This window comes from Denticeps clupeoides, chromosome 15 (assembly GCF_900700375.1).
Source record: "Denticeps clupeoides chromosome 15, fDenClu1.1, whole genome shotgun sequence".
Lineage (NCBI taxonomy): Eukaryota > Metazoa > Chordata > Actinopteri > Clupeiformes > Denticipitidae > Denticeps > Denticeps clupeoides.
Genome location: NC_041721.1, coordinates 18,807,114 through 18,832,682, shown reverse-complemented (window position 1 = coordinate 18,832,682; position 25,569 = coordinate 18,807,114). Strand labels below are relative to the sequence as shown.

The 25,569-nt window shown below is 42.7% G+C and overlaps 1 protein-coding gene across 2 annotated transcripts; it reads right to left on the bottom strand.

Annotated features, from left to right (window-relative positions):
- Nucleotides 1-3,565: 3,565 nt before the first annotated feature.
- Nucleotides 3,566-15,373, bottom strand: net1 (neuroepithelial cell transforming 1). Of its 2 annotated transcripts, XM_028954361.1 has the most exons (12): nucleotides 15,209-15,373; nucleotides 14,017-14,083; nucleotides 11,079-11,138; nucleotides 7,711-7,818; nucleotides 7,466-7,627; nucleotides 6,795-6,857; nucleotides 6,092-6,188; nucleotides 5,936-6,012; nucleotides 5,329-5,586; nucleotides 5,056-5,226; nucleotides 4,747-4,933; nucleotides 3,566-4,609 (listed from the first exon to the last, which is right to left on the bottom strand). In XM_028954361.1, the coding sequence occupies exons 1-12, from the start codon at nucleotides 15,307-15,309 to the stop codon at nucleotides 4,317-4,319; spliced, it is 1,644 nt and encodes a 547-aa protein (XP_028810194.1). In that variant the 5' UTR covers nucleotides 15,310-15,373; the 3' UTR covers nucleotides 3,566-4,316. The 2 variants fall into 2 exon arrangements, with proteins under 2 accessions (XP_028810194.1, XP_028810195.1); XM_028954362.1 differs by lacking the exons at nucleotides 11,079-11,138; nucleotides 14,017-14,083; nucleotides 15,209-15,373 and adding an exon at nucleotides 9,074-9,291.
- Nucleotides 15,374-25,569: the final 10,196 nt, after the last annotated feature.

Here is a 25,569-nt window from a genome sequence, read left to right as displayed (position 1 = left end):
TCGGCTAGGCCCTTATGCTTTCGGGAGGTCCCCAGGGTCCACGGAGATCTGCAAGGAGCTCCGTTGGGGATCTCATTTGTGTCTTGTTGCCTTGTGTGATAGATCCCTTTGTTGTTAGCCTGTTAGCTGTTAGCCTGTTATGTGCCCTTTTTGTTGACTTGTGCGCGTTTTGAGATATCCCTGTTATCCCATCCCTTCCTTTAGGCTGTTTTGATGTTTGTTAGCTGTCCTGAGTGTGCTGTATTATCGTACCTGTTGGCACACTGTAAATAAAAGCACTGTTTTTATCGTTTGTTTGGTTGCATGTGTAACAGTGGACCTCCTCCTCTCCACACCCTTGTTGCGTTTCTGAGACCCCTAGACTTAGGAACGTGACACGATGCCAAACTGAATTTTACTTGGTATCGAATCAGAGAGGAAATCTGTTCTGTATTGCATGTCACTAATAAATTCTCCATTTAGCTGTAGGGGAAGACCACAAACCTGCTGACTGACAACCAATCATGCAACCCACCTCCACGAGCATGTCCATTACCCCAGCACACACACACATTCAAACACACACAGGGAAAAAACTCCCGTTTCCTGCCTGGGTTCCGCTCAGGGCAGCATGATAGTGGAATTTTCTATTGCACAAGAACTGTACCTTGGGTTTCAGTTATGGCTCTTGGTCTATTTTGAGAGAGCTGGGGTGATACTGTGTCATGATTTTTGTGTCCACCCCGTTTTCAGCAGCAGTGATCGGGGCTGTGCTATGCGCTGCAATATTCATGTGTTAAACAAAGTATTTAATGTAGTAAATGGTTATTCATTTGGTGATTTAGCCAATAATGAGAAATAATAGATAAAGAACATTTGTTCTGGTAATGGTGCCCACTGAGTGAAATGTTATTCTGATTAAGAACAGTTGACTGTCAGTGTTCAACATACAGTTACAATGTGTGTTACATTAATACATTACATTAATAATAATCCAGAATTGAATGTGTGTGAACTGATTGTCATTGTGATACACAGTACACGGTGCTTCTGTGCTTTTAACCAATCGCCCTTAATGAGCAGTGGGCAGCCATGACAAGCGCCCAGGGAGCACCTCAGTGGAACCTTGGTGGACCGGGATTCGACCCGGCAACCTTTTCATTATGGCGCCACTTCCTTAACCGCTAGGCCACCACTGCCCTTGCTACTGTGCTCTCCAGGATGTGTGTACTGCAGCACACTAGTGCTCACCACACTAGTTACTGGATCATGTCATTTCAGAAAAATACACATCTCACTCACTCCATGACCCCTAATGCTTAGACGACCCCTTTCTTACATATGAAATGGGCACCTTTCTGCTGGGCAAACTTCTGATGTTTAATTAAACATGAAGTGAATTAATAAGTGTGTGTGTGTGTGTGTGTGTGTGTGAAGTGGTTATAGGAGTGTAGTCTTCCACATGAAAAGTGACACTTTGCAGTCACTATGACATCATTCACCTGCTCTGCTGACAATGGTGTCTTTATGCTTTGCACACACGCAGCGCTCATTACAGAATGTGTCTGTGAGACAGTTTTTCCAGTTCACCAACACCCTTACACACCCACCACCTACACTAACTTTCAGCAGTCTGGCACAACACTCTCTTTGTGTGTGTCTCACTCCTCTTACTGCCAGCAGAAGCAGGCTGTCGGTCAGGAGGAGACTTTCAGGTTTCAGGAGATCATCTGTACAGTCAGTGTTCTGATTACTGTTCTGGATCAAACACACTTCACTTGAAGGTCATTGTTTGTCCTTAATGGGTCTCTCACCAATGTCAAGGCACTGTGGTGGCCATTCCAGAACATTCTTCTTCACCATCTACATGAATGCATTTTGAATTGTGTTTTGGGTCATACAAAGCTCTTTCTGTTATGACCAAGCAACTCAATCTTTCTCTCATCAGTCTAAAGCACTTTGTTCCAACACAAATCTGGCTTGTCTAATTTAACTTTTGCATAAAACTGTTGATAGTGTGCTGAATTGAAGAACAATGTAGAGAAAGATGTGAAGTGATTGTCATTGTGATACACTGCAGCACAGCACATGGAGTACACAATGAAATGTGTCCTCTGCTTTTAACCCATCACTCTTAGTGAGCAGACAGGCTTACTAAGTTTCCATGACAGGCGCCCGGGAAGCTCAGTGGCACCTTGGCGGACTGGGATTTGAACCGGCAACCTTTTGATTACGGGGCCGTTTCCTTAACTGCTAGGCCACCACTGCACCCATGGATCATCATCATAGAATTTTGTTGTACCTCTAGTGTGTGTGTCTGCCTAGAGAGACTCTGTTTCCGCTGATTGTTGAGAGGCAGACAGCATAACGGATGGATGAAAAGCAGGTAACAAAGACGGGACAAACACACCCACACAGACTTATGTGGTAACAGAGACTAAGATTTCCATCTGCAATGATCTATTAAACAGAATTCCATTGTTTTAAAGATATTCTAAAACTACAGGCCAGCCTTGTAACACACCTTTTTGATATTAATCTAGTTCTATGCAGGTTTAATGTAATACTGATGTAGATAAACATGTCTAGTGTCATTCTAAAGCAGTGCTTGTAAAGAGCGACTAGGCAGTGGTGGCCTAGCAATTAAGGAAGCGGCCTTGTAATCAGAAGGTTGGTTCAAATCCCGATCCGTCAAGGTGCCACTGAGGTGTCAGATGATTAAATGGCACAACAGGAAACATGGTTCTAGAAGAGCCAGTGCTGTTTACAGATTACACAGGAAATATGGAAGTGTTATATTAACACTGTACATTGTTTGTATAATCTACACCCAAATATGTGTTGCATTTAACTCCTCTAGTGTTTAAATGACATTGACTCCACCCTTCACCAGGTAACATGCACCCAAGAGGGGTTAAAAATTATTTTGAAAAGGTAACTTTCAGAGTATGCTGGCAGCACCCAGGAGTCTCCAGTTTCTCACATAGCTCAACAATACTGTGTTTAGGTGTGTTAGTGAAATTCCCATAGCAACTGTATCTTATCATGAGCCAGTGTAGGTGTGACTCACTGAATCAACTGTGGAGAGTTGAGTTGAGTGGTGTGTGTGTGTGTGTGTGTGTGTGTGTGTGTGCATTTACCTCCTTCCCTCAGTACCAATGTGACAGGAACAGACAGGAAGGGTTAAAAGGTGCAGTTTACCTGATGCCCCAGGTTTAACCTTTCACTTCTCTCAATCTCAGTCAGACATTCTTGAGAAGTAAGATTGGAGCGTGGACACACACACCCTGGAGACGTCATACATGGCAGCTGACATGCTTAACAACTTCAGAAAGGCGAGCTGTACACACACCCAAATCCGAGGTATATTTAAAACATAATGGAATGCTCGTTGTGTTTTCCACTTTTTGGAGGTGTGTGTAGGTGCATTGCTCTCGCGCAGACAGGTCTGGGCGCAAAAAAACAAGTACCGAAGACTTTCTGTTCAGAACAGTACGTGGGGTGGAGTAGGGTTGGGTGACATGTCCTGATGGAAAAGGGCGCAACATGAGCAGCAGTTATTCAATAAAAGGCCAGGAAACAAAAACAAGGTCAAAGCCACAGGTTCTTTATTATTCGTTTTCTTCCAGCCGGCGGGTCCGTTCTCATTCCAGAACATTCCGCTCACCCACTAACAGTCAGTCCCTACATGCACCTCTCTTCTCTCTGCTGTGACCCTTCACCCAGGAGCCACCCGGGGGTGTTTACTTCCAAAACCTGGGTACGTTAACAGGATGAGCGTTAAACCCCCTCACCCTGGTACTCTACCCAAAAAAAGCCTTCTGCCTTGCTAGTTAAAAACACCCCCAATCTTTCTGTAGAATACACTTTCAGTCGTCACTACTTCTGCTTCAAAACACACACACATTTCCTCAGAACACACCGCCCTCAGCAGCAGCCTCCCCCTCACCACACTTCACATCATATTTTGTAACATCAGTAAACCAATATTGAAAGAAGAAATGATAAAAATAAAAAAAAAATGCATCTGCAGTAAACAGCAATGATGCTAAAACACAGCCAAAGCGCTACAGGTCATAAATGTAAAAAGTGTTCAAATTAATTACAATCAAAAGAACATAAATAAAATCAAATAAAAAACACACACCTTAGTAAACAGGAGATACGTACAGCATGTCCACACACACACACACAGCCAGATGACTGTGGTGCGAACTGTACAGATGCAACAGGGTTCAGTTCTGGATGGGTGGAGGGGATATAGCTGCCATTTGTGACAGGATGGATGGACACACACGCACGCACGCACACACACACACACACTCAGGGTTGGGGGACTACAGCATGGTCTCCTTTCTCTTGCCCATGGAGCAGAGGGAGCGCCGGCTCCTCCTGCTTTTCTGCGGGGAGGGGGAAGATGGGAGCTCTGAGACATTTCTGGGGCTGTTCTCATCCGGTTCTATGGGGAGCTCGGCGGGTTTACACAGGGTGTCCAGGGCCTGCCTCTGCTCCGCAATGGCACTGCGAAGGCAGTTGAGCCACTGTTGCTTATGGAAGACATCATTTCCCTGCAGGGTGTGTGACCGAGAACGAGAACCATCGGCAAAACGAATACGGAAGATGTTCTTGGCTGTAGAGTCATGGGGAAGAGAGGAAGAGGGAAAAAAACTTTTAAAAATCATAATAATAATCAAAGGAGTAAAAGCCCAAATGCATCATGTAAAAGGTTGGAGGTTATGGTGAACTCCACGACCAGAGATGACTCACTTCTCTCCACCGTGCTGAAGGCTCCTCTGAAGGAGCCGCCCATCCTGACGTCTCCATCCTGCAGGTCCTCCAGCTGCAGGTCCTGTACAGGGATTGGCTGGCGGTACACCTGATACACCTGCCTGTCAGTCCGTGTCACTGGCCGGGTGAGGACCAGCACCTCAGTAAAGAGGAACACGTGAAGCTTCTGCAGAAAATAAACCCCCCAAAATATGAGTTTGGCTGCCAGAAATTTGGTTTCTGTGACCACAGAACTGATTGAATAACAGAGGAACATGATATCTGTGTGTGTGTGTCTAAGTTTCTCACCGTGCCGCTCTTGTTGCGCAGCTCCCCATGGCAGAGCAGATTCTTACTGGCCTGGATACGTGGGTCCCTCTGGCTCTCGTGTAAAAATTCCAGCTTCTCGGTGTAGTACTGACACTCAGACTCGCCCTGACGCATGTTAATGTCCGATAGCACGTCCTGAATAATGGAGATCTATCGGGACACAGAGTCTCAGAGTTGCTTCCTGGAAGCCGTGTGTGTGTGTGTGTGTGTGTGTGTGCGTGCGTGCGTGCATGTGAGTGTGCGAACTCTCACCGCGGTCTGCAGAAGGCTGGTGTCGGGGTGCTGTGCAGGCGTGTGTCTGAGCACCTCACGCAGCAGAAGGGGATATTTGACAAGGCGGGAGCGCGGGACATCCAGGAAGCTCCAGAGGTCGAGTTTTCGGCTGAAGGGCGACTCCAGGCAGCGCTGCAGGAAGTCCTGGACCCGCCGGTCCTGTTTGCGCTGGTCCAGCAGAGCCTTCGCCGCTAACTGGTTACTGCAGTAGTCCCTGTAGGCTCTCAGCCTGGGTAGCTACACACACACACACACACACACACACACACACACACACACACACACACACACACACATTGTAATCTCAGAAGCAGGTGTGTGCGACATCTCACATCATGACTAAATAAGTCAAATAATGCGGCATGAGAGGCCAGGAAAGCTTTTTAATTTTTTTGCCTCAAAAACATAAAAATACATTTCTGTCATTTATTAATTTTAATATATTTATTAATTTCTACAATCAGTAGACAAGCCTACTGTGGGCTTATAAAAAGAAGGTCAGCTAAGTTTTATAAACTGATTTTACCACTCAAACCCTTCTTGTTTCATGCTACAGGGCCCAGGGGTTAAAAGGTGAGGTACTCACCCAGCCAATAACAATTTGGCCAATCTCCTTAACTGTCCCATCGGGACCTGTGGCCTTCGCCAACTGTGCCAGAAGATCTGAAAAAGAGAGAGAGAAACTTTAACACACACGGTTACGCACGCACACACGCGCACGCACGCACACACACACACACACCTTCATGCAGCGGGATGTATGCGTCCAGATCTCCAAAAATGTGGGTAAGTTCCTCCTGAGACATGATTGACAGCTTCAGCATTGGGTCATGGTATGCCTGTGAGTGAGGAGGATCATATTTTATTGTGCAGTCCGGTGTGCAGGGTTCTTACACATTTTAAACTAAAGAATTTCCACGACTTTTCAATGACTTATGCCAATTTTCATGACAATATGTTCACATTTACCAGAAAACTAAACTTATGACACACCCTGAAAAGATTAACTTTAAATGACAATGTTCACGCAAGCCAGAGTTCAAGTAAAACGGGTCCCACCATGTTTTGCCATTGATCATCGGTGGTCATTTACATGATTTTTAAAAAGGAGACACGTGGTTTTGGGTGCGCTGGAATATGGAAGCAACAAACGAAGCAGCACGTGACGTGATTCACTATGTAAAGCCAGCAAAGATACTATAGACATGTGCTAGTTTTAAACGTAGAAAGTACATTGATCTCGTAAGATTGCACGAGAAACGTTTTTCTACGTTTAAAACTAGCACATGTCTATAGTATCTTTGCTGGCTTTACATAGTGAATCACATTCGTGTGTCAGTCAGATTTCAATGACTTTTCCAGAGCTTTATGTGTTTATTTCATATTCCAAAACCTTTCAAGGCCATAGGAACCCTGAGTGTGTGTGTCTGTGTGTGAGAACAAACCTTGCGAGCCAGATGGAGGTCCTCAATGAGGTCCTGTTCCCCACGTGTCAACTCATATATTGCCTGAGGAACAGACAGCGGCTAAAGTTACAGCAGACCAGAACAAACCACGCCCGCGACCCCACCCTCCAACTTTTTGGGAACAAAAAAAAAAGAAACCAAAAGCTCTTCAAAAAACCAGCACACCTTCAACATGGCGAGCTGCTGATCATCCAATCAGATCAACTAAATCTCACCAAACACAAAAAAGACCCCCTGCTGTGAACCATTTACATTTACATTTACAGCATTTATCAGACGCCCTTATCCAGAGCGACTTACAATCAGTAGTTACAGGGACAGTCTCCCTGAAGCAACTTAGGGTTAAGTGTCTTGCTCAGGGACACAATGGTAGTAAGTGGGATTTGAACCCGGGTCTTCTGGTTCATAGGCGAGTGTGTTACCCACTAGGCTACTACCACCCTAACCAAACCATCCAATTTCATCAGATTTTGTCTGCTGAACCCTTCCTAAGAATGTTTTCATCCCAATTGAAATTTGGATGGAACTCAGTTTCTTGAAGGATATAAAATGTTCTCAGCAAAAAACTTGGTAAAAGACTGTGTGCCTTGAGTGCGTTGGAGTGTGTGTGTATCTTGAGAAAGACTGGGCCTGTCTGTGTGTGTTCTTACCTCCTGCCTCTTTATCTCCCTGCTGGACAGAGGTGCGGTTTGACTCCAGTCTTGCGATTCAGACCACAGCGTGCTGTTGCGGCGTTTGGGTGGAGTCGGGGCGGCGCTCTTGCTGCAGGGTTTGGGGGCTGGGGACTTAGACTCTCCACGGAATGAGATGGACTGTAAAACAGTAACAACAAAACTTAATTACACAGGACCATATATGTCTGGACTAAGGTTGACCTGACGCGATGAAGTCTCACCTGGATGGTGTGTCCGAAGCGGCGGACGGCCCCATTTTTCACTGGAGAAATCAGATTGGCCAGAGAGGTGACTCGACCCAAAGGACGAACGCGTTTACTACTGGGCTCCTAAAATACAAAGAACAAGCTGAATGAGAACACGCACGCACACAATACACCTAATAACAGTGCGAACCTCCATGTACTCTCCATGCTAAACTGACAATTATCTTATCACAGCAGCATAAAATAATTACGTCCTGACACACACACACACACACACACACACACAGTGTGTAATGTGCAAATGCTATTTGTTGGGACCCTTACAAGAACCTATCCATAAGAAGACCATGAGTGGACCCCTGGAAGAATGAAAAGAATGAAGACCCCCCCCCCCCCCCCCCCCCCCCCCCCCCCCCCACACACACACACACACACACACACACCTGTCTCAACACACACACACACACACACACACACAGTAAAGGTGTGACGGGAACCGGAGAGCTGCTTTGTGTTCATGCCGGGACAGGTTTAACAGAAGTTGCGTGAGAAGAGGATCAAACCAGAGAGCCCTGCAGCTGTGTGTCTGTGTGAGACACCCAACATAACCCACAGAAAATCACAGGCTACAACTAAACCAGACAGCCTGTCCACATAACTCCCACATAATTTCCACTTCAGTAGTAGACGCGCCCCAGCAGAGACGTTCCAGTGTCTCTGAAGTCTGGCTGAACTGTGGAACGGCATTCGCTCCAGAGGACTCTGCTCTCGTTGTGAGGACAGATTACTGATAAAATGATAAAACAGGGACCAAACACCCATCAGCAGCTACAGATTATTTGGTTAATCATCACACACATACACACGTATATCCTCTGCATGGCAGCAACTCCTGCCCTCCCCCCAAAACACACACACACACACACACACACACACAGCAGCTGGCTCAGTGGGCTGTGAGTGTGTTTTTGTGTGAGGCCCAACTGAATCCCAGTGTGGTCTAAAACACAAGAGCTTTTACCCATTTCAACAGCCAGAACCTCATCTGTGTCTGTATGTATGTGAGAATACGTATCCAATTCACAAAGTATTTAGCTCTCTACGAAAGGGACACAGTACGTTTTTGTAAAAATCCTGACAAAAAAAAAAAAAAAAAAAACTTTGATTACTAGGTTATGAAGACCAACATATTTAAATGTGCCAATGTGAGCACAAATGAAATATCAACTGATGTGCTGACACACACAAAACCAAAATTCTGCACAAGGAAGTTGTCCATAAAACTGAAGCCATTTAAATCCAAGCTCTCTAGGTTTACAGTGAGATAAGAATTCATGAATCTTATTCAGCACAGTTCTCATGCACACACAGGTCTCACCTCAATGTCTCTGCTCAGCTGGCTCTGATGCTGGATGACCTGTAGGGTCCGCTTGGTAGGTACCAAACCGCCCAATTCATCATACGCCCCCATAGCGTATCTCTCCGCTTCCAAATATTCCCAGCCGGTAATTATATTTCCACCCGCACTTCAGCCGACCACGCGCACACACAAAGTGTGTTCGCTGTAAAGTATTGACTGTTACTGAGAGACTACCTTCTCTCTCATACACCCACCCAACTCCTGGTGACGTGGGTGGGAGGGGTCAGGAGCAAGCCACACCCACCAGATGTCAGGAGTGGGGGTTGGTAGAAGGTCACACAGCGCCACAGTACAGGTAACCCAGCACAGCACCACACACAGTCAGTCTAACAGAAGAATGTCGGCAGAATGGCTGTGTGTGGTCTTGTATTTATAGCTTAGTGACGAACAAATGGCCTCACAAATATAGAGGAAACATAAAAAATGGCCATGAGTTTCAAGGTGAAAAGGAACTATGTAAAGAAAGAAAAAAAAAAAAAAAAAAAAAGAAGAAGAGACAAAGTATTTAAAGTATTTTAGTGCTGCAGCAGCTCTTATGTAGCATTAGATTTGTTGGTTCATACTTTTTTGATTAAAGAAAGACTGTTAGCTGCACCACCTACAGTTAATGTACAAGGTACTCTGTATGGTATTAAGTGGTATTAAGTATGGTATTATGTTTAGTTTCAGTGTTCAACTGCTTCAATTATCACCTTTTTATCAATAGGTGTGATGATCTCACACGCATTCACAATGGAACAATTTCCATAAGAACAGCAAAACTGCCCAGCACACACACACACACACACACACACACACACACACACACACACACACACACACACCCCAGAGCAAAGATGTCAGTAAAAGTTTCACAATAGAAACCTGGCCAGTCAAAGAAAACCTCAGGAGCACCAAAACCTTCAGTCTCGGCCGTGCTGAGAAATTGTGTCAAAATGTTTTATATTACTTTACATTTCTTTATCAGACACATTCAGCCAGGGTGACTTACTTTTAATCAGTAGTTACAGGTCCAGTCCCTCTGGGTTAATATGGATACATGTAATCACCTAGTATGCAGGCGAGTGTTTTATGGTATTTATGTCATTGGAAAATACAAAAATCTGAGTATAGCAGTATAATCGTAATATGGAAGTAGCCATATTTGTAATTGTAATATGGGGTGGTAGTAGCCCAGTGTAACACTCGCCTATGAAGCAAAAGACACAGGTTTAAACCCCACTTGTAAACCCCAGAGTAAAACACTTAGCACCCAAGTGTCTCCAGGGATACTGTCCCTGTCACTACTTTGTTTTGTGTCACAGGAGAGGGCAGGATGTTGCTGAATTTATTGAGTACCTCAGAGACTTCGACAACCTGGCAAGAGAAGCTCTGGATACTGGAATATCGCCACAGTGAGGACCAACTCAGCTGTTCATTATTGTGATCAGTAAGGGACAATGGCTGATCCTAGATATCGTACCTGGACTAGTATATGGTCAACTTAGGTGGGGGTTCCAAGGTAAATGAAACACAGTGGTGTTTCAACAGAAACTCAAACACACAGGAATGGGAAGAGAAAAGGATATTGTAATTCTGATAATCTGGAATTACAGATTGAATTACAAAGTCTGAATCTCTTTTTTTTGCCCATATCTCATTTCTGCATCTGTGGCTCCAGTTCTTAAATCCTTTCAGGATAGTGAATACCATGAGGTGATATTCTAACTTCCTTACATTCATAGTGAAAGAACCAACTGCAGTTATAAACAGGGTAAGACAACAACGAGTCTCTGTGGTGGTCATCCTAAACACCCCAAAGAGGTGTGAAAACAATAAGTATAGGCAAATGTATTCAAATTACTAGGGACTGAACTGTTAGTATCAGAGGGCAGTGGCTGGTATTTCAACACTGATCAAACAGTGGGAGTTGGTCTGGTCACTTACGTCACTGACACAAAAAAAATAAAAGAACTCAACTCACCTTAAAGTCAAAACTGCAGAGACTGACCACATCATCCTCTTTGTCCCTCCTCTTCCGCTTCTATAGACAGAGGAAGAAGAAACGTTGGACATGGACACTCTCCACAGCTGATTCAGCAAAAAAACAACCCCAGAGCCAGAGCCACACAAAATATTAATCTGGAGCAAGACAAAAAACAGTCCCTTGTTCTGAATATTCCTGAGCGCCACATTGTCCAGGCTGTTCAGTCACATGGAGGCACAGTTTCATTTAAGAGGAAAAAAAAAATAGAATTGGTCCTTTGAACCATAGCAGCTTTCCATTCTCAGACAAAGCATCTTACAGGTAATGAGACACTGCTATGGTCCAACAAGTGTTTTAATTAGAAATGTAATTTAAAATGCTGAATGTCAGTATTTAACAGATGGTTGTTGTTTTGGTATTACTAACATGCTGTACAGGCCAAAAGTTTGGACACACCTTCTCATTCAATGTTTTCTTTATTTTCATGACCATTTAAATTGGTAGATTCTCACTAAAGGCATCAAAACTATGAATGAACACAGAAGAGTGATTGAGTGCTATGGCAGATGACCTGGCCTTCACAGCCACTGGACTTGAACCCAATCGAGATGGTTTGGGGTGAGCTGGACCGCAGAGTGAAAGCAAAGGGGCCAACAAGTGCTAAACACCTCTGGGAACTCCTTCAAGACTGTTGGAAAACCATTTCAGGTGACGACCTCTGGAAGCTCATCGAGAGAATGCCAAGAGTGTGCACAGCAGTAATCAGAGCAAAGGGCGGCTGTTTTAAAGAAACTAGAATATAAAACATGTTTTCAGTTATTTAACTTTATTTTTGTTAAGTACATAACTCGACACGTGTTCGTTTATAGTTTTGATGCCTTCAGTGAGAATCTACCAATGTAAATGGTCAGGAAAATAAAGAAAACACACTGAATGAGAAGGAGTGTCCAAACTTTTGGCCTGTACTATATGTGAAAGTGAAGATTAGGTATGGGTCAGTCACCGGCTCGATAAAATGCTGCAGTTTGAAAGCGATGTGGTCATGAAGAAGAATTCAGCCAGACCATGGCTCCACTATTAGTTTACAAAGGGTTCAATAAAAAATGCTCATGGCTCACAGGATGATATTCACTTCACTTGCTTCCAGACACCAGGCCCTCTCGGCAGTCAGAAGGAACAGGAGAAAATAAAAGCATGATGCAATCCTGCTCTGTTTATTCCAAAAGACACCCCAGAAGTAAATCCAGAAGTACTCAGCACACGGCTGCCTAGTCTTTACAAACACAAAACTCATCCCCCATATCAAATCCCTTTTCAACTCACTGGACAATATGCGCTACTCCATTTCACCATTGCTTCATTTTCCTGATTATGTAATCTTGTCCAGCACTTAACTAGGGGCGCTTTCACACCTTAGACTGTTTGCTTTGGTCTGAACCAGTCAGTGAGTTTTGAACATGGTATTATTTTCATCTTGGTTCGGTTCCCTTTCACACAGGGAAAAATCCAAGCAAACCAAAATGTGTTGATTCAAATAACACAAAATTGGCAAGAAATTTTGTTCCTGCGGGAACGGAAAAAGTAAATACAGGAATCAACAACATATTTCTTATATTTACATTTTACATTTATAGCATTTATCAGACGCCCTTATCCAGAGCGACTTACAATCAGTAGTTACAGGGACAGTCTCCCTGGAGCAATTTTGGGTTAAGTGTCTTGCTCAGGGACCATAATCGCTTTGACAGGCCAAACAGTTGACACACCGCACACTTGACCCTTCTGCTCAGAAGGAAAAACTCTCTCACACACACACAAATAAATAAATAAAAAGAGAGAAAATGAAACTTTGGGAAGGACTGATAGGGACCCCCTTGATTTGTCTAAGAAGAGAAAAAGTCCAAAGTGTAGTGTATAGTATCTGTCCCTGTACTGGTACTGGAGAGTGCGGTGTAGGTTTTATTCCAGTGTCATGGTGTACATTACATGTCCACTATGTTGCTAATGGTCCATTTGAAGATCCCTGAAGCTTTAGCCGTTATGGTGGTGGTGGCTGTGGTGACCCTCTGGTTCATTTCATGCCAAGTCGTCTCGGAATCAGATCTGCTGTTGTGGACTGTGTTTGCATGAAATTGGAGGGACATGATGGAAGTATATTTACGTGGGTTAACTCGAGGGGTTGGTGCTGTCAATTTTACATTATGTTACATGCATTTACCACTTTAGGCAAAACATAAATTTTGAAAATGTAGTTCGTAGGGTTGCAGGGATTAACTGGATTGATTTAAGTCGCATCATACAAAACTGTGAAAAAATGAAAAAGACATAAAAATTTACCCCAGTACCACTGTTCTCAAACCATGCGAAAGCTTTTGGTCCCGTTTGGTTCTCCGCACCAGAGTTGATTCGAACTGAGACCGGCTCTTTTTCTGAGTCTAGTGCGGTTGTGTTTTCATGCACACTTGAGAGTGATTACTGTGTTAATACCGAACAAAACAAACCGCACCAAGGGGGAAAGCAAGTTCTTGAGTTCTTTATTCATGTCATTATTGTGTGTATACTGTGTGTATACTTCCAATTACGACTTACTGAGGTTAGAGTCTTGCCCTACCCTGCTACTGGTTGTGGTAGTAGCCTAGTGTGTAACACACTCGCCTACGAACCAGAAGACCCCGGTTCAAATCCCGCTTACTACCATTGTGTCCCTGAGCAAGACACTTAACCCCCTAGTGATTGTAAGTCGCTCTGGATAAGGGCGTCTGGTAAATGCTGTAAATGTACTGCAGCATAAGAATTTTGCTGTATAGTAAAATACATATGAAATTTGAAACTTCAGTAAGTCAGAAACTGGCGCTGAAAATGAAGAATGGTATTCTTCCCATCTGATTTCTTTATTCATGTCAGTATTCTACTGTTTGGGTATGCTTCCACTTACGAGACTGAAGTCCCACTGGGAGCGTGGAGTGAGGAAGGTAAATGAGCTGCCCCTCCTCAAAGGTACGCTGAAAGAAAGAGAATGTCACTTGTTATAATTTATAAATGATAAAAGTTGGCAACTTATTCTAATTAGAATGTAGAAAACTTTCAAAGGCTAGAGTGATAAAGGATTTGAAAGAGTGGACATTTCTTTCAGGTGCATGTAAATTAATTGACATTCTGAGACAGAGATAAAGAAGTTTTCAGCTCTATCTCTAAAATTTCCATTTCATTCTTACATTGACAGCAATACAAGCTCAAAACAGAGAAGAATGACAGTAGGCCCTGGCTGCGTTATTAAAAGTAAAGTGTCAGCAGTGTGCAAGTGTCACCTGCTGCCATCCATAATGCTACTTCCTGGCAGAGCACCACTCTGATCTCATCCGCACCGATCAACAGATGTTGGGCACAGGAATCAAGTACTTTACAAATGTTTAGAAAGGGGTGGAGCCAGATGCCATATAACTGTGCCAAGGCAGATCATTGACAAAGGTGGACAAAGCACCCACATTCATTACTTGAAATTACAGATGCCTTACCTTATAAGTTAAGGTACTACTTTTATTAAAAGTATTTTAGTATATAAGTGTCACTACATGTTTGCATTATTGGCACAACATATACAATACCTAATTCCTCTGACTGGCTTGTAGAACCTCTAGAATAAGGAATGAACTTCTAACGAAATGTGTGCACACTTCAATACACACCAATTAAAACGAAATGAATATTTAATGTAAAAATTTGATCAAGTCATGGACATGGGTGCAAAAATGTCACAAAGAATCACCGTCAGAATACAGATACAGATTACCCTACTGATTACTGATCGCTTTATTCCCAAAAAATACTTCAAGTGATATACTTATACAGGCGCTCATCAGTCATGATAAATGATTATAAAACGAAGTTAAAGAGATTTGTGTGTGTTTACACAGCGCCACTCTACAAAGCTGTTCACAACACGAACAGAACTAAGAAAACCCCCAATACGGCTAATTAATAACATATATCAATCAATCAATAAAAAAAAAAACGATCAAACAGAAGATTATATTCATTTCTACAAGTATATAGAGCGTGAAGTGTTTTTGTTCACACTCGGAAAGAAGGAACAACGTGCGTTTCTATAATCATGCAATCTCGCCCACCGATCCGTGTTATTGTTCGGCTCAGCGGAGCTCCTCTTTCCACGACCTTGTCCTCTCTCCGGCTGCAGCGCCGCGACCGGTTCATCCGTGTTTACCTCCATTAAAAGCTACTACACGAGTTAACTACGAACCCGACACGTACAATAGAACAATTCCGAAGAAAGAATAGCAACAGGAAGTGAACGCACTCAAACGGTTTGAATACGGCGGAAGTGGTATGGCTTCCAATCACAGGCTTTCGCCGATCTAAGGGCGGAACCAGTTCTCGACCAATGATTGCAGCGGAGAGTAGTCACATGACCACCCTTCCGCGGCTTATACAATACACGTTACAAATTGAGGAGAAAAGAACTACGCAAGATGGCGCTCATGTTAAAATAAATGTATATGTATATGTCATACATTTGCCACCCGTTTAAGTATGCAGGACAAAGTAAAGCAAACAACTAATCCTGAAATAACTGAAACTGTTCATCTACAGAAAAAACTGTGTTTAGAAATTGTTCCAAAGAAGACTTTTTTCATAATTACATTTAACCGATCTGCAAACATGACACTTATTTTAAAAATGTTATACTAAAAGTTTAGATTGAATACATTTACAGTTATGGAGCAAAACAATAAAAACACAATTATTATTATTAATCTTGTCCACATTAATCACCATAGCATAATGAGAGAAATAAATAACATATACACATATATACATACATACATACATATATACATACATATATATATACACATACATATATATACATATATACATATACACACACACACACACATATATATATATATATACGTGTGTGTGTGTGTGTGTGTGTTAAATATATGATACACACTCACTCAATTCCCATTACTGCTTATTCCTAAACAGGGGCAATCCAGAGTCAGCTGACTAACCATCCGTAGGTAACAGTCATGCCGCTGAGCAGCCTGCTGTGATATATCATGTTGGGATGATTACTTTGGAAGTTTAATTTGTTCCAGTTACAAGTTAATCTATTTAAAATGTTATAGTAGGGTAAATATCTCAATTAAAGGAAATTCCTTTCAATACATGAATTAACATTATAGTTCAGCAATTTAGTTAATTTAATAACAGCGTCCACAAGGTCAGATTTTAGACTCAATTTTACTGTAAGATCATACAGTTATAAACCACTGCTTATGAAATATTTAACATTCAAGACCTTAATAACGTGAGTGCTGGTCAGTTTTCATTCGCTCTTCCTCACCTCCAAACCCACAAACACCTGGCAGGTCTGCAGAATCATACCAACTTCCATGCGGTGTTGTGCTAAAATGATACAGTTGAACTAAATTACTGTAATTCATTTTTAATCCCTGCTGCAATGCCTTGTTTCTATTGGTGGCGTGACAAATCACTACAGTGAGTACGGTGTGTGCAGAATCTCTGTATGCCAACAATTTTACATTCATTTAAAGTTTGTTCCTTTCTTTTTCTGACAACCCTTTAAATTATAATGGCAGGCACCAACTAGCAACAAATATACTGTCACCTTTCCCTTTACTTTACAATAGCAGATGCTGACTTTAACCAAGGAGTAGCCAAACTTAGTTAGAAATGTTTAGAATTGCCCAGATTTTTAGGCTGCTTAAACAGACATCCCAGTCTGCAAAGACTCATTTCAGAGGTCCACCCCCTGCTGAAACATTAGTAAGGGTGAAAAATAATATCAGGAGACATGACCTGGGGCACAATCGCAGGGGCCAAACTGTCCGTGGGCAACCCATGGTCCGTCGGGCCTCCACACGTCAACGTGGAGCAGCCAGGCTGGAGAGGAGTCAGGTTAAAAGGGGTCTTACCGTGAAAGTTTGGATCGTCCGTGGAGCAGACAAAGGCAATGTCGTTGGGAGCGCAGGGGTCAAAGAGCATTGGGGTCAAGCATGAACAGGTAAGGAAAATCCAGAAAGCAGGGTCGGGGTCAGCAACTCCATAGTCAGAACAAGCCATGGCTTACATCGACGTGACATGAATCAACGATGAGTTTGCGGTTAGCTTAAATGCTTTTACTTAAGTGAAGTGATTGTCACACGTGAAAAAACAGCAGCACAGCACACAGTGCACACAGTGAAATTTGTCCTCTGCATTTAACCCATCACCCTGAGTGAGCAGTGGGCAGCCATGACAGGCGCCCGGGGAGCAGTGTGTGGGGACGGTGCTTTGCTCAGTGGCACCTCAGTGGTACCTTGGCAGATCAGGATTTGAACCAGCAACCTTCTGATTACGGGGCCGCTTCCTTAACGACTAGGCCACCACTGCCCCAACTTAGGTTGTTGTCTTCTTCGTGGGTTCCTCCCTGGTTGGTGGGGTCGTGGAAGGTCGTGCAATAAGAAACTTTTTCAATAAGTAACTAATTTAATTACACCATTTCCTACAGCACAATTGTAAAATTACATAACCCACTGGCAGGACATCAAGATGAAGAACTGGTCCCAGTCTTTATAACTGATTTCAAATGGTGCTAGATAGCAGAGGGGCTCTAAACACCAGAGGAAATCAGTGATTTTTGGTGGGGGAAAAAACTGATTCAGCAGTAACACCCTCATGTGACATCTGTGTTGCTTCTCTGTCTGCAGGAACACTGATTTCAAATGGTGCTAGACACTCAGCACACATCTACACCACCACTAGAAACCAGCCTCCTGCAGCAGACACACACACATATGTAGAACCAAGACTAGTTTTTCCCCACAAACACACAAGTTAACGGCAACGATTATCGGTGGAGCAGGAAGAAAAAGTGTCCTCCCTCTCTAAAGCAAACGTCACTGTTGCCATGGAAGCACAGAAGCATCAGCATCTACTTCCTCCTGTCTGTGAGAGCTGAAGCACTGAACAAGAGACATTTTAATTATGTCCAATGTTTGTGCTTTACAACTCTTTCTTCTGTTTGACGTTGTTTTGAATAATAGTTTTACGAACCAAAAGAAGGTGATAAATGGTCTACTGGGCCTGTCAACTTGTACATCAATTTGTACCAACAAGCCTTTGAAACTCGTAAGATCTTCTGTTTATTTACTCCTATTTATGCCTGGTGTTGTGTGTGTGTGTGTTGAAGAGTGGGGTACAGCTGCTTCTTCAGGAGTCTCCCTGAATCAGATATGTTGATCAGTTCTAGAGTTGATCTTGAATGAAAGCTCTGTGGACTGCAGCATTTGAACTCCCGACTTGTTTGAGGTCACTGGCCAATCTGTGGTGCTCTGTGTGGAAAAACTACAAAACAGTGATAATCACAAGTAGAGACATTGAAGTAATACTTCAGTGGAGTCCTAAATCTCACACCCACACTCACACAAGTTAAATAAATCAGATGTATGCACTTCAGTAGCACAGCAGCAGAGGTCAGGGTGGTGCACACACACACACTCACACACACACACTAATCTGGGGCATACTTCCAGTAAAGACTTAGTGACTCCACTGCAATGTTCCAGGAACTGTGTGTGTGTGTGTGTGTGTGTGTGTGTGTGTGTGTGTGTGTGTGTGTGTGTGTGTTCTATGTGGCAGGGAGCAAGATGTGGTGACTCAGCCCAAAGTCATGTCACTTTTACTATGGCCTCCATGTAGGTGGCAGCTTTGATCCACCAAACTCTCTCTCTCACACCACACACACTCTTCTTGTCCCTGAGTCATAAATAAGCGGTAACTGAATAAGTGGTGAACAGCAGGAGCACAGAGGCCTAGCAGATGTGTCAACACACACACTCAAACACACACTAGTGTGTGGTGTGTGTCATCTATGAGGTTTTTGTTGGTCAAATAAATTTAACCACAGACAGCCCCCCCCCCCCCCCCCCCCCCCACTCGCTCACTCCCTCACATACACACACACACACACACACACACACCAGTCTCTCCTTACTGTTTCCTTTTGGCATAATGTCAAGTGAACTTCCCAAAATCCACGAGCTTTTACTGTAAATCCCCTCCACCTGCTGCCTGCTTCTGTATGACTGTGTCCGTCCATCGCCTGTTTACACCACCTCACATCAGAGAGAGTGTGGACTGTTACATTTCATTTCGAGCACTCACAGACTTTCAGATTTTACTTGCAGAGTTGTTTCTGTGTGAAAATAGACCAGTCATCCATTTATTTTTAATTTCCCCATTTTCAGTTTCACTGACTGAATATTGACTTTCTTTTTGACTTTATTGGTATGTGTGCTTCACTTTTCTTTTCCTACCTCTGGAAGTGTAACCTCGCAGGGGAACTGGATCAGGGTTTGACTAACTTTAATCGCAAGGATGTTGGACTGGACATCCAGCTCTAAACAAACAGCATTAAACAATAACGACTATTTTTGAGGAACCCGCTGGTGTACAAAAATGTTGAAAATGCAGCCAAACATTCTGACTGCCATGAAAACCTAGAGCTGGGAGCCACGCCCTAAACATGACTGTCACAATGGGGCAGAGTGCAGGCTGTAGTGCATGGGAAGTGTTCACTGATGTCACATTCACCAATCCCCCTATCAGAACGCTTGAATTAAAGCACTGATAACGTGCATGCTGGTAGTGGGCATGGTGACATTTGTGACATCAACTGACATTCCATGTGACTGCCGAAGCCCATCCTGGGAACACTGGGTGCAGGGCGGGGTGCAGCCCACTGTAACCTTTTGAAACTTCATAAAAGCATCATTAAAATAAATCGTCCATGTGTGGCAGAAACCAACAAGGGCTGTATCTCAAAGATACAGATAACTAGCGAGCAGCCATTCCTATCTGTACCACATCTTATATAGCAATCTTATAATGCAATATATTTCCGGTGATTATCGTGGCATTGCATTCAAATTCCAGCTGTACAAGAAAGTAAAAGATTATTACCAAGTAGTTGATGAATTAAGAGACTGATGTTATGATAGACTACATTGCCAACAGACTTATGCTATTTACATGTACTGTTCAAGGGCCTACACACAGGAAGCGGCTATGAGCAATGAGGTGACCAGTGATAACAGAATGCGAAGGAATGCCAGAATGCCACTAGTGGAGTCGTGTGTCACAGATGGACACACAATAAACAAAATGTACTCAGACACACACAAACATACACACAAACCCTAATATTATACATGCCATCTTCACGGAGGCCTGGGACAATTAAAGAACAATCCAAACTATCAGCTGGAATGATGTAAAACACAATCATAACCTCATACTTACACACACACGTCACACAGACTTTTCATCAAATGCAGAGACATTTGCAAATGAACAAATATACACAGACTCACCAGTTTACTCCACCACATCTGAGCCAATCGGCAGTTCTTCTTACACAGTTTAGAGGGAGAGTGTGTGTGTGAGCGTGTGAGAGTGTCTCTCCTCCCTCACTCGCGTCTACTCATTGATGACACATCCTCACTACAGATGTCCCGCCTTTTTTTCTCTGTACATTTAATTTAAATATTTTCAGAGCATATGTTTTGACATATGCTTTTACCTTAATATACAGAAGACATCCACTATTTACATTGAAACACTATTCAATGTAAAAACATTTGTTATATAAAAATTTGTGAGATTTATGAAGAACACCTATGATTTTATGGAATGGCAGTGGACAGAACAAGGACAGACCAGGGCACGGATACATTTATACAAACAATTTCAGAGCAAAACAGGGTACCAGGAGACAAGGCAAAAATAATTAATTATTCCAATATCCCCCCAAGCACCCATTTGGCACCAACATTTTTCCTAATGAAGTGTAATGAAATGTCAAATACTATTATATATATTCTGTTGACATGGAATTTTTTTTTTTTGCTTTTATATCAGTCTTAGTGTCCCCTAATATTGTATCTGAAGTCTCTTTCTGAAATTCAGCCGTGGTGCAGAATTACAGACACTATCAAAATCTAGTCCGGTAATGAGATTTCCCCAGGAAGCGCCATTTCAGTGTCTGTAGCTTTAAATGCTAATGAGGAGGAGAGAGGCGGGATGAGGAGGAGAGCGGCCTACAGAAGTTGGAAAATGACGTCATCAACACCATTCACCAACCACAATGTCTGGAAGAAGGAAGTTGTGTAGGAATGTAGGAAGTCGTTTCAGCATTTTTCCAGAAAAAAAAAATTGCCTACTTGTTCTTCAGAATCTCACATGACGGAACTAAAAAAATAACACTGCAAATGCTTCGCATGTTTGGAAGCCATGATGGTTGGTTGAGGTACTTTTTCTAGGGGAGGGGTGGGAAATTCTCTGGGCGGGCAAAGCATGAAAAAAACTAAGTAAACCTTTCCTCTTATGAGCTGCCACTCTCTGAACGGTGAAGCAGAAAGCACTCTTTACACCTACACCTAGGGGAACTCATATTAATGTTAAATAATCTCACAATGGGACATTTTTCATGATAGGGGACCTTTAACATGCCCCTGTTTTACTGAATGACCATGGTTTGGTACTGTTGTTGTTTGAAGCATTGGAGAGGTTGTCCTGAATAAGTGACACCAGAATCATATATTGTGAAAAAAACAGTTGTGCCACCTGAACAATAAGCAGGACCAAGCACTCTATAGTGCAGTGGGAAAATATAAATGGTCATTGTATAACTGGTGGTAATATTTGATATTACTCATCTATTTGATGGGTCTGCATTTGTTTTTGTGTTTTTTCTTGTGTGTCTAGTAACCCTCTCTTTGTCTGGAAACGTCTGTTTCCCCTAAAGTTATATGAAACATTACAGAACACACTATAGTATTGTTGTATCTGTTATGAATAATTTAATAAATTCAGATCAAGAGAGAGGCACGTCATACACACACAGTCACTTACACAAATCCAACCGAAATAGAAGTTCCACTTGCTCTGGATCTGATTTTTTCTGATATGTCTTATTCAGCCTGTGTTTCAGCCGGAACCACAAACATCCCGCTCTGAAAGAGACAGAGTTCTGATGAGATCTTAGAATTCATTCCTTTCCCCCCTGAGATGTTACATGCATCTCCTGCATCCAGCCAGCCTCCATCGCTGCTGCCGTGTCCAGCTTCCAGCTCTCCAGACAGGTAAACACACAGAGATACACACACACACACACACACACAAGCCACAGAACTGCTTAATGTGCTGTCCGTCGTCAATGTCTGCCTGTTACAACAGCTATGCCCAACCAGGAAAACACCCGTCCTACACACACACACACACACACACACACATACACGTTTATTTAGACACTATGGCTTAGTTTCTTACCTGAGAATCCAATCAGAGGAGCAGAATACAAGAATACAGCCTCTTTAGGGATGAGCTTAAGGATAAGCTGAAATTCATGTCCAGTGTAGTCAATTTACCAAAATGGGACAACTGGCCTTTATCAAGACTCAGGAACTGAAGCCTAATGAATGATTTACTCTTCTGAAGATCAGCAGGAGCTCCAGGAAGGAATTGCGCCTTTAAACGGCTCCGCCCACTTTCTACTACTACTACTAAACCAAGGTAAAAGGTTACGATCCAAACTGAGAGACACGGTCAGACGGTGGTTTGCACTGCCCCCAGGAGGACAAGAATACCAAGACACCCCGAAGCTCAATCAACAATCAACAGTTATATGAAAATAACATAAAGCATGTACCAATGTATAGATAATATAAACATCTGTGTCAGCCAGTAATCACCAAAGTATCTGTAAATATGATGACAATCACAGATAATATTGACTGATGTTTATCTGTTTTGTGGCATACATCTTCCTCTGAATAAACAATAAAACAGAAGGCAATGGTTCAGTTATTTTTATTCATTTCTTTCCTTATAATGATGCTTTTGTGTCTGTGTGATGGCTGGAGGTGGCCATAAAGTAGCCATTTGCTACCTTACAGTTGGACTGCTGTCTGTAGGAGTGACTGTGGAAGCATTTTGCAGCGTGTGCTCTTGTTTTAGGACAATCTGAAGACCAAATGTAACCAGCTTAATGACATGTTACACCAACAACATGCATGATGGAAACTAAAAATTGTGCATTAGAGCTGTTCATTATTAAGTGAAATCACTGAACTCATCATATGGAAAGTGATGATGATATAATGTTAATAATAAAGTGAAGTGATTATGAAACAATGCAGCACAGTACACGGTGACAGAACGAAATGTGTCCTCTCCATTTAACCTGGCATCAGCCTTAGCAAGCAGTTGGGAGCAGTGTGTGTGGACGTTTCTTTGATCAAGGGGACCTCAGTGGCATCTTGGTGGTTCAAGAATTGAACTGGCAACCTTCCAATTACGGGTCCACTTCCTTTCCCACTAGGGCACCAGTGCACCTTCAAAATGCCACTATTTACGGTCTCCTAAGATCTTTAGAATACTTAGACAAAATACAGTTTATAATCACATAGACATCAGTTTTGCCTCACCTGCTTTCACTATGGCTGCTTTCTTCAAGACACAGAAGCCTCCAGATGTCCTCCTTCTTCACACCAGTCAGTCCCCAGAACCTGAGTATCTGCACATCATACACTGTGATCTTGTAGATCCGCATGTTTCTTCCCATATCTGTACACAGACAACCCAGATAATGAACCAGAAACTAAATCTTTGAAGGAGCGACGGTGCTAATGCGTAAAACTCTGACAGGCTATGAGGGCAGCATGAAGTCTTCCGGACCACGCCCTGCTCAGTTGCTGCAGCGGATTTTACTCCTACTCCATTTGGTTGGACTTACAAAAAGTAACCGACAGATATACACACACTTTTGCTTAGCACAGGAGTGAAAAAACTGAGCACAAAACTTGTTTTATTATAAGAGAGGGTCTCTGAGTCATCCTCTTTCTGACTATTACTCTTCTCATTTTGTCTCCTTCGGTTATTATTCATACAGTTCCCAGACGAGTCAACAGAAATAGAGAGAGACGGGTCTCACAGAAAAAAACAAATCAAGGTAAAATACCCTAGATGACTGACAGGCCAGACAGCCAATCAACACACAATACATCAGCAGTAACGTACCCCAGAACTCTAAAAACCACTTACCACAGCAGAGGCCACCCTTTACTTTTCATTTGCCCGTGCGTATGAAAGATAAAGTGATCATTTAAAAGCTCCTGTAGCCCTAAACTGTCTACGTGTAGTGAAAATTATTTCCTATATTTGTGAGAATACCTGCATTTCACTAAGACATAAGACCAGGAATACACAGAGATAAACAGGTGTGTACTGAACTGTCTGACAATGTGAGAGTGCAAAGATCCTCTCTCCACCAAGCTCTTCTCAAATAAGTCTTCTCTATGTCCGTCTCCCTTTATCCTTCCTGCATCTCATACATTTTCCTATCAGTTTCTTTTCTACTTCATAATGAAACTAGAGCCTGACCACATACACACGCAAGACACTGCTGTGAAGGATAGGCTTATGTGTGTGATTCTCCTTACGCTACTCCCACTGAAACAGAATCCACCACACTTTCTGCAGGAAATCTGTGAATATATCTAGAAGCTGACACTTTGTTTCATGTTGCAGGGGACAGAAAAACCAAAAAACTGGATGTCCCTGCATTTAATAATGGGATTCATTTTACTGAGGTCCAAACCCAGAAACACCTTCCAAGAAAGGTGTTACTCTAGGAAAGAGCAATTTGGAAAGGCTAAAATCACTCATTGATTAGAATGAATAAAAAATGAAAAAAAAAAAACAGACTTTCTGCTGCAGTATATACATACCATTGAAATTATAGACTGATCGTTTCTTTTGACAGGCCCTACAGTTTACACCCCGACACTTGACCTTTCTGCAAGGTTCAAATAATTATTTCCCACACTGTAGCTTACTTTTTAAATATAGTAAGTGAAACATCTTATGCACAGATGATGTTAACAGAAGAATTGAGACTTTGCAGACTAAAGGCATCACCATGACAACAAGTGATATGATAAACCCATTGACCCAGTTTAGTGTCTGACAAAATAAAGCACCAACGTTTCTTCACTTACATACTGATTACATCATTTTATTATTTTTAATTCAGGCATATGCTTAATTCAGGCAACAGAAGTGAAGTATAAATCCAAAGGCATGACCGTTTCTTCATTACCGTCCTCTTCCTCTCCTACTCATATTGTTAAGTGAGTCACTTCTCACCCTGAGGACCCTCACTGAAGTCACACACCATGAGTAATTCATGCTCTCATGACTCAGGCCAGTCCGAGAATGTTATTCGTCCACAGGATAAGAATGATGGCAGCCAATCACAGAAGTTCATCAGATGAGTTTATGTTAGCCAATCACAGACAATCTACTGATAGCCCTGTGGCAGTCATCATGTCAGCCCTGCTTAGTCATTGGTAAACTAAAACCAATAGGTTAATATGCTTCTTTCCCCCTCTCTCTCTCACAC

Bases quoted from the DNA above. Each gene is read 5' to 3' on its own strand.
- net1 (XM_028954361.1), bottom strand. From the start codon at position 15,309: ATGGAGGTAAACACGGATGAACCGGTCGCGGCGCTGCAGCCGGAGAGA. The intron at 7,628-7,710 runs GTGAGACTTCAT...ACTGTTTTACAG, and splicing joins GCTTCGGACACACCATCCAG to TCCATCTCATTCCGTGGAGA. The intron at 4,934-5,055 runs GTGAGAAACTTA...TATTTTCTGCAG, and splicing joins TGCGCAACAAGAGCGGCACG to AAGCTTCACGTGTTCCTCTT.